This window comes from Bemisia tabaci, chromosome 3, assembly GCF_918797505.1.
Source record: "Bemisia tabaci chromosome 3, PGI_BMITA_v3".
NCBI classification, from domain to species: Eukaryota; Metazoa; Arthropoda; class Insecta; order Hemiptera; family Aleyrodidae; genus Bemisia; species Bemisia tabaci.
Window position 1 is genome coordinate 51,139,683 of NC_092795.1, and position 9,212 is coordinate 51,148,894.

At 39.1% G+C, this 9,212-nt stretch overlaps 1 protein-coding gene across 1 annotated transcript; it reads left to right on the plus strand.

Moving 5' to 3' along the window:
* Positions 1 to 2,615: 2,615 nt before the first annotated feature.
* LOC109036210 (protein D3) lies at positions 2,616 to 9,186 on the plus strand. Its single transcript, XM_019050222.2, has 5 exons — positions 2,616 to 2,913; positions 4,174 to 4,321; positions 6,970 to 7,107; positions 8,325 to 8,403; positions 9,024 to 9,186. The coding sequence occupies exons 1-5, from the start codon at positions 2,665 to 2,667 to the stop codon at positions 9,130 to 9,132; spliced, it is 723 nt and encodes a 240-aa protein (XP_018905767.2). The 5' UTR covers positions 2,616 to 2,664; the 3' UTR covers positions 9,133 to 9,186.
* The last annotated feature ends 26 nt before the right edge of the window (positions 9,187 to 9,212 follow it).

Here is a 9,212-nt window from a genome sequence, read left to right on the forward strand (position 1 = left end):
ATCGAACCATCCTCCATCAAACGGAATTTAGGTTATCAAAAATCGTCACGGAGAAAGTTTTCCCACTGCAGTTTAGAGCATAAAAACAGAACGTATTCCTCTGATGTGACCGAAAAAGACCGCATATTGTTTGAGTTATGATCCCAATCCAATGACCAAACCATAATGCATTCCGTAAAATGTATAAACCTTCAATAACGGAGTTGAGGAATTTTAGGGTGGGCCCAAAAAAGGCCGTTAACGATACCTCACGTTTACCGTAAACTGTACCAAACTCAACACAACATTTGTGCTGGTTTGTGTTTCACTTCATCTATTAACCAAAAGTAACACAAGAACACAAATATTTTTATCAGTGCAGTCGCGTTTTCGCGAAGTCTCGGACTCCTCTTGGAGACTGCAAAAATTGTTTTTGGGATATGAAAAGAGAGGCATGGTCAATAATGCCCTTGGGGAGTCATGGGGGAAAAATGAGTTATGGAAATCTGAGCAATTGCAGAGCATAGGAGAAAAATTGTTCAAAGAACATAGAAAAACTGCAAAACAAGACTTCTCCTGAGGGGAGGAGGAGGAAAAAAATCCAAAAAATAAACTTACCTCCTTAAAATCTCAACTTTTGTTCACTTATATTACTTCTGAGAAAAATTCATTCTTCCGAGAGAAGGATGAGTAAGTAAGGCTACAATTAATTAAATGCGCAGTGTGACTAAAATGGCTATTGGTTGTTTCGGTGGTGTAGGGAATGATTTGGAAAACGAGCAAATTTTCTTTCGTCAGAAAGTTTTGAGCACGATATTCAGATCACTGTGTCAAAACTGTGATGTGTAAATTTGTCGTGGGAAAACATGCATTATCATGTTTTTCAGCATAAACGCTTTTTTGAAAGTATATTTATTAGGAGACTTAAACGCTGGAGTAGAAAAGTAGATAAATTATTAGGAAAAGCATTGTCCTCCTTCCACCCCCTCAAACAACTCCTTCCCCCCTTTCACCCACCACCACTAGCCGTTCCTCAGTTTTGCCGTCTCGTGTAGCGAAATGCAACAAAAATGATTAAATAATTGTGCAATTAACTGCATGAAAATATATTAAACCATAAACACAATCTCTCCATACAATAAATATGAATGTTCGAATTTTACATTGCATATATTTTGCAGGTTACTTCGTTTTTTTGCAAAAAAATATGAAATTTTTTTAGAATTTGACAAAATTTGAATGCCAACAATTTTTCCCGACTTCTATTCAACATACATTTCACAGATGAACCGCTCAACCTTCAGAGCGCTTTGTGCCTAAGGCGCTGTGCTTTAGAAGTTACTCGAATGGTTTTATATTGCAGAAGGTAAGCAGTTGCAAGACGCAGGCGTTAAGGTAAACGCAGTAACTCAGTGCGGCCTACTCAAAACGCATGCTAACGCCTACAAGACTGCATCAATACTTCACGCATTGCGCCAAACAGTGCGGTCGCGGTCGGCACGGACCGCATATTAGCGCCTACAAGACTGCGGGATTACTTCAAGTATTGCGCGCTTACTACGATGCGCCATTTATTTGTTGAAAATTTGTGATTCATCGGTGCCGGACCTGTCCGTTCGACTTTGAGGTAGCTATTGCGGTGTAACCATGTTCGACCGATGCAAAAACCCGAGCAAATTGCAGTAAGACACACACAAAAAAGCGCACGGCGTCACTCCGCCCGCGGTTGTTATTTTCCAGATGATCTGCTCGGCAAAGTTACACGTCTAGGTTACCGAGTCACTCGTTAAGGTAGCTATGCTACGCACATAGGTGTATCCTGTGCGTGGGTACCTTTCTAGTAATTTAGATTTGATGCATTTTATTCGCAACGTGGTGGGTTCGGGTCAGAAACAAACTTTATGAATCTCTAAATCCGAGGAGTCGTAGATACTTCAGGGGGATAAACAGGGACTTTAAGACATTCTGATAAAAGTCGTATCGAGGACTACCACACGTATATCGCCGCAGGGATCCTTCACTTGATAACTTATCATCAATTTTTGATTTCAAATTAGTATCCACACCACAAAACTTTAATGTTCTCTGTTTATAAAAATGCATTAAATCACTTTGAAAAAGCGTCCAGCATGGAAGCCTTTACAGCCTCTACAGCTTCACCACGCTCGCATACCTATGCTTGCACCCGCACCGAAAGAACTGCGCCTTGGACAGGTTATCATGGTATGTAATCGGATTTGATTCAATCTGACAAGAAGTAATAGAGGGCTTGGGTTATTCTTTTATCACTGCTCTACTTCAGTGGCGAGGCGTGAATGATCAAGTATCGATATATCCCCATTTGATTCCGTGATTAAGAATCGATTATTAGGGTGTTCGTTGCGAATACCCTGTTTTTAGATCCATTTCCATAGGCTCAAATGGCCGATCGATCGATACATTGCAAAGCGCGCCACGCCACTGTTCCACTTACTTTATTGTCATCACAAGTCAAAACGAAAGGGCTCTTAAAAAAATTCTTCATATCACTGGGAGGAAGTTGCTTGGGAGGTTGTGAAAAAACTGGCCCTTCTTATTTTTCTCTTTATTGGATTTGGTATCTAAGTTTACGTATCGGAAACTGTAGTCTCGAGGGTTAAAAGCAGATTTAAACTTTTAAATTACCCCATTTAACATTTTTCCGTCATGGCAGCTTTAAATTTGAGATCTCGTGTTTATTTTCCTTACTTGCTAATCATAATTCAAAATATCACAGTGTTAGTTAAGTCTAGTTCTCCTTCATCTGACGAAGAGGAACTGGACGAGAAGACAAAGGAAGCTTTGGAAGCACAAGCAGGAATGAACACACCTGGGCCTGGTGAGATCGTCACTGCCCTTTACCTCTCCAAAATAATTCCGGATATGTTAGATCGAGCTCCTAATATTACTGTCAATGTGAGTACCGAATTTATCAAAATAATGTGGTTGACATTATTTGTCAATACATGCTGCTGAGTATAATTGTATATCGAAACAGTGCCGCTGAATAAAACGTTATCTACCGGTGGGCACAGTATTTTATGCTCGTGAGAGTGAGACGGACTTACTGAACGAAAAATGTTTCAGAAATTTTTAAAGGGATTTTCCACGAATTAAATGTATTGCTGAATCATTATTTGTATTAACTTTCTAACCCCTTAAATTTTAATTTTTTGTCACAAATCGTTCTATCATTTTACTGGACCGATTTCCATTATTTTTACGGCTACCGACGGCTGATATAGTCGCTGAGTACCCTTATTCAGATTTTGGAAATATGACCAAGTTTTGAAAATAACTGACGAGTTGTCACTCCTCTCGTTGAAACAATACAAATCGACGGTGAAACTACCAAACCACGTATCTCGTTTGCAGTGTTTAAAAATCTACGCTAAGATTTTATTTTTTTTTAAGTAGACCAAATCAATATCATTCCTTGAAATTTTCACGGAATTTTCTCCGCACAAAGAGGAAAAATCACAGAAATTTTCAAGACTGGATGTTAAGTAGTTTTTCATTTAAAAAATAAAGTATGACAGGAAGTCTGCGACGTCGCAAACCGAGATACGTGGTTTGGTAGTTTCACCGTCGAAATGTTTATTCTTAGTCACAGTTCGTTCTACAGATCTACTGGGCCGATTTCCATGATTTTTCCACTCTATTTAGTAAATGAACTCACAAGGAGCCTGCAAGGTTTGTCTTGGAGGGTGCAAAGTGCTCTCGCGGGGTTGGGCCGCGTAGCGACCGGGAAATCATCCGCCATCCCCTATACCTAAATCGCACGGCTCAGAGCATTCGGAGACTCACATCAGAGCGCCAATTTATTTTATCAAAAGCGTTCGGTGGAGGAGAGAGCGTTAAATATGGGATTATTTAACATGGAAAGTCAACGAAAAACCCCGTAATGGTTAAATGTTGATTATACAAACTTTTTCTTTCGCATTTCGTAATAATAAATTCGTGTTTGACAGTGTTCTTTTATTGTATAATTTTTTGAACATTGTGAAGCGAGCTTATTTCCTGTCATAACCGTGGAATCTGATATTCTATTCTAGGTGGTTTTAATTTTCATTATATTCATTATTTTTATACGTAATCTAAGTAATAATAATAGTTCGTCGAAGACATTAAGATCTCTACCGGTCGTATTTCTCATTCACAGATGTTGTGTTTTAGATAACATGGCCTGGTGGTGCTGAAGCAAAATTAGGTAACAAACTTTCACCAAAAGAAATTACAGAACCACCGCAGTCAGTGACATGGGCAGACAACAACCTCAAGCCAACCAGTAGTGAAGATCATTATTTTACTCTGCTTTTCACAGGTAAGGCGTCTTGTTTCTCCAACACGGATAATCTAGATAACGCAGATTTTTCAGCCGTGTGCCTCTAGAAATTATTTCGTTCCACCTGGCAACAAATAATGCCAATTTTCGGGTATAACCAAGAAGCATGCAATCTTTGGTTTTAACCCATTTGCACATCGATCTTTTAGAGTAAAATACGTTCAATTTTAAGCGTTTGGTTGCGCGCACACCACGCTTCAGCATAGCAGCACAAAATGAAAAAAATTTAAGTGCTTTGGATATCATTAAATTTGACACGGAACCACCATAATAATCACAGAACACACATTATATTTTCCTTTAATACATATTTTTTTCCATGAATTATAATGAAAATATTTCATGCAGAGTGTGCAGGCATTTCAAAATCATGAGTTGATAAACGCTGACTCCGCGAGTTTAAATATTAGAGCCTACCACAGAGCGGAGCGGCGCGGCGTGCTGTCAGCGCGAAACGCGCACAGGAGGCGCCTACAAACCTAAGGTGATACTTCGCGCATTGCGCAATGCTTGAAGTATCCACTTAGGTTTGTAGGCGCTGATGCGCGTTACGCGCTGGCCGGCCGGTCGCCAACCCGCAGCGTGTCACGGAGCCTCAAGCAACTATTTCACAACAGAAATGTTGCAAAGTATCATACGAAATTGGAGATACTCTAACATATTAAGGATGACAGGCATATTTTAAGAGTACGAAGCTTTCCTTGCAAAATAAATCAACATACTAAAGCACAAAAGAAGAGCAGTATAGTCCAAATGTGACTCGATATAGGCAGAAACATTCATGAGTATGCCGTCAAGAAGATTTTACTTGGAATCAAGAATAAACTAACTGAATGTAAGCGGGTTTCTGCTAGATGTAAGTGACTTTTCATTTTATATAAGCATCTTTCCTTCTTCAAACAAGCATTATTTTCTTAATTGATTCATAAGGAAATCCTCTCAGCGGTAAATTTGAACAAATTTCTGCTTGAATCAAGCCATTTTTTCCTCTAATGAAGTTTAAAAATCGTGCTAAAAGGTATTGAATACATCTACTAGGATTTAGTAAGTTTTTCAACTACCGCTCTCTTTTTGTCGTCGTCACTCGATTTAATTTCCAAAGGAAATTCGTGTTTTTGAAAGATGTCATCGATCATGATATACGTTGGCGTACCTGCAATTTCGTATGATACTTTGCAACACCTCTGTCGTGAAATAGTTGCTTGAGGCTCCGTGACACGTTGCGGGTTGGCGACCGGTGGCCGGCCAGCGCGTCACGCGCATCAGCGCCTACAAACCCAAGTGGATACTTCAATCATTGCGCAATGCGTGAAGTATCCCCTTAGGTTTGCAGGCCCCACCAGTGCGCGTTTCGCGCTGACAGCACGCCGCGCCGCTCTGTGTTAGGCTCTAATATTTAAACCATCTCCGTGGTGAAATAGTGGCTCGAAGCGCCGCGGCACGCTGTCGCCATAGCGAAGTTATCGTGCTCAGGAAAAAAACTGAGAGCCTTTAGCTGAGGCAAATCAAAAGGTTTATACGGTTCAGGTATAACAAGATGGAATTTTATTGAAAGATAATTAAGTCCGGTTGCACTAAAAACGTGTAGAGAGCTTTAGTGAATTTTCCTTCGTGGAATTGACGCTCCCCCATTTTCACCAAAAATCTCAATTATATATTTTCCTCTGTTTGCAAGAAAAAAAAGAAAAAAAGAAAAAAAAAGAAAAAAAAATTATAAAAGATATTATACAATGTCATCCAAAAATGTCGTGAGCAAGTGTCATTTGAATCTAAGTGTGTATCAATTAACTTTGGGTCTCAATTGGTAAGTCGAATCAAACTCCCCTGCAGAAAAAACGCGTGGATGTAAACTACTAGAAAAAGCAGATGCACGGACAAAAAATCGTTGACGAAATGTCCTATAAACCTTAACCTATGACCCCTGTGACTTTATATGAAGTGTCCCTCTCGAGTCAGCTACATTATTAAGTATTTTTCATTATAGATCGAACTTTTAGAAAGGAGCGATTGAGTCGTGATGATATTTCTGCTTGACAGGGAAATGTCGTCACAGCATGATACTGCCTTGCTAAGAAAGAACGCGCCGTAATGAACCTTCAGATGTTGCCAAATTCCCTTTGATGAAAACAAAATTTTCAAGAATATTTTTGAACACTTTATTCTTCGAGTTTTTAAGCGACTTTAATTCTCAGTTTAATTTAAAGGACCTGCAAATCTCAATATGAAATACTCATAAAGTTTCTCAAAACTCAATATTTTGTGAGGAGAAATTTGGCAAAGTCCGAATGCTCTTACGTCGTTCTTTCTTAGCACGAAACAATACTTCAGGCGCAGTCAGTGGTGATTCTTGACAGTTTCCAACACTGTTTTTACTCCATTTTAATCCATTAAAAATATCGATTTTAGGCAAGGCTAGCTGTCATACCAAGAATCGATTGTTTTACGTACATTTAAATGGAGAAAGAACAGTGTTGCCAAGATTCAAGAATCTCCACTGGGCACAGTTACGAACAAGCAGATCGGGTCAAGTCAAAGCAAGAGGATAATTTGAACCTCGCAATCATACAGGTTCCTCTTTTCAAAAGCCAAAGTAAATCATTACATCTACTGCTTCATCTTTCCTGCAGGCCCAGATCACCCGTCCAAAATAAATCCGGAACAAAGAGAGTTCTTGTTCTGGCATCAAGTCAATATCCACGGATACTCACAAGTATCACACGATAGTCTCGTGGCATACTTAGCTCCTAAACCTGCGAACGGAACAGGTAAATTACCTTCAATTTTGTTTCTCCTCGTGGCTCTCGGCAGATATTTAGATAGGATCTCTGATGTCATACTATATATAATAATAGGTCTGTTGCACATAAAAACCACAGTCAGATGACAATGAGGAGACTTTTCAAAGTAAAATCGCACAAAAATCACTCTGAGCATGTAAACAATGTTCATTCCTAAATTTTCTTAGATTCATTCCTAAATGCAACATTTGCGCACTGCAAATCACGCAGTCTCAATTTTTTCTGTTCGAAAAACATTCCGCACAATCAAGTATCCTTCATTGCAATAATGATTTCCATAAATAGCACCATTTGGCGACGCTGCAGCATTGTTACTCCAAACGGCTAGCCCAAATTCCAAGGTTTGTAATAGTTAATGCGATTTTGCATGCAATACGGACATCCATTGAGCGCGAGTAGTTTCGCAGCCATGCGTTGCGATCAGGTACGTCAGAACGCCTGCAATCTCTTGTGTATGCAATGCGGTCATCCCTGGATCACGTATAGTTGCATCCAGGCGCTGACGGTAGAGAAGCCAAAGAGAAGTCAAACAGCTAGTCATTATCGCATTTTCTGTTGCCATTGCACAAAGAGAGTTATATTTGAATATTTAACAGCACTGTCGAAGAAAAGAAGAGAATGTATGAATAACAAATGTATACATGATAGAGGTTACATTTTGCGGTGGTTGCTCATCTAATTTTATTGGCAGCAATGCCCTATCCTATATCCATTTTAAAATTACCTTATGTAATGTATTTGAAATAATCAATTATCATGTCGTATTAAGTACTTACAAATCATATGTCCTCATATTATAATTTGATTGAATAGTGCAATTTGTGGAATCGCTATCAGCAAAAATGTGTGCAATTAATGATCGTTAAGATTACCAGAAAAACGTTTTCAGTAAAAGTTGCATGCCTAATCGTTTGTAATTACACATATGTTTTTACAAAGTTCGAGTTAGCAGATACGGGAAATTTGATATCACAAGGGGTATCGCACACCAAGGGCATTGTTAAGCCTTTATTAAGCTACATACATATGAGTCGCTTTTACAGCGCTCTTTGGAGCTCTACGACGCCTAACCGCCACAAAGCTCAGTCCTCCCACAGGTCATCAGGGACCTATGCAGATTCTGCCCTGTGATTCTCGTTTTCTGATTTGAATGCTAATGTGCTCTGGTGTATGTTCGGACTTAGGTAAACACCGCTACGTTTTCTGTGTATACCGACAACCGTCTAAGCTGGATTTTGACGAACCTGCCATCAATGAAACAGAGTGAGTTTTCTTTTACGCTTAAAATATATTTTGATTTTATTATGAACTTATTTTTAGTGTACTTATGCGCAAAAGTTGAGAAAATATTAATATTTTTAAAATTCAGTATCTAAAATCCGTTTTTCTTAAATTTTTTGAAAGATTCAATACTATGAAAAACAAACAAAATTTAAAAAACAAACTTATAAGCACTCACTTGCATAAAATTTTAATTTTGAGGCGGACGCGTTTCGGAGGTGTCCCGACCTCCCACAGAGAAAAAAAGGAGGTGTTTGCATTTCGGGCATCTTGGAATTTTTTGATGACTTGATGACGTAGGTGGGTACAGCGACGTCCCCTTCACGCTAAACAGTCGCTGTACCCACCTACGTCATCAAGTCATCAAAAAATTCCAAGATGCCCGAAATGCAAACACCTCCTTTTTTTCTCTATACCGACCTCCGTCCTCAGCATGACTCCAACAATGTGATGATAATGATCAGAGTTCACGAGGAATGGGCTAAGTCTAAAATTTGTCAAATCAGCCTGAGAAACAAGGTGTCAATGTCACTTTCTGCGACGAAAATAGTTTTCTTTTGTCCTCCTTGATCATCTTAAGCGAATTTCAAATCTGTTCACAGTTACGAGGACCGGTGGCGCATACATTGGGACACGAGACATTTCGCAAAGAAGTATAATTTAGGAGATCCTTACGCAGTTAATTTCTTTTACTCCGAGTTCCAGGGATAAACTCCTCAATCGTTATTTGTAAAGCTATAAATAAAGTCATATTTCTTAAAACTATTCTTAGCATTAACCTTGAACCTCTT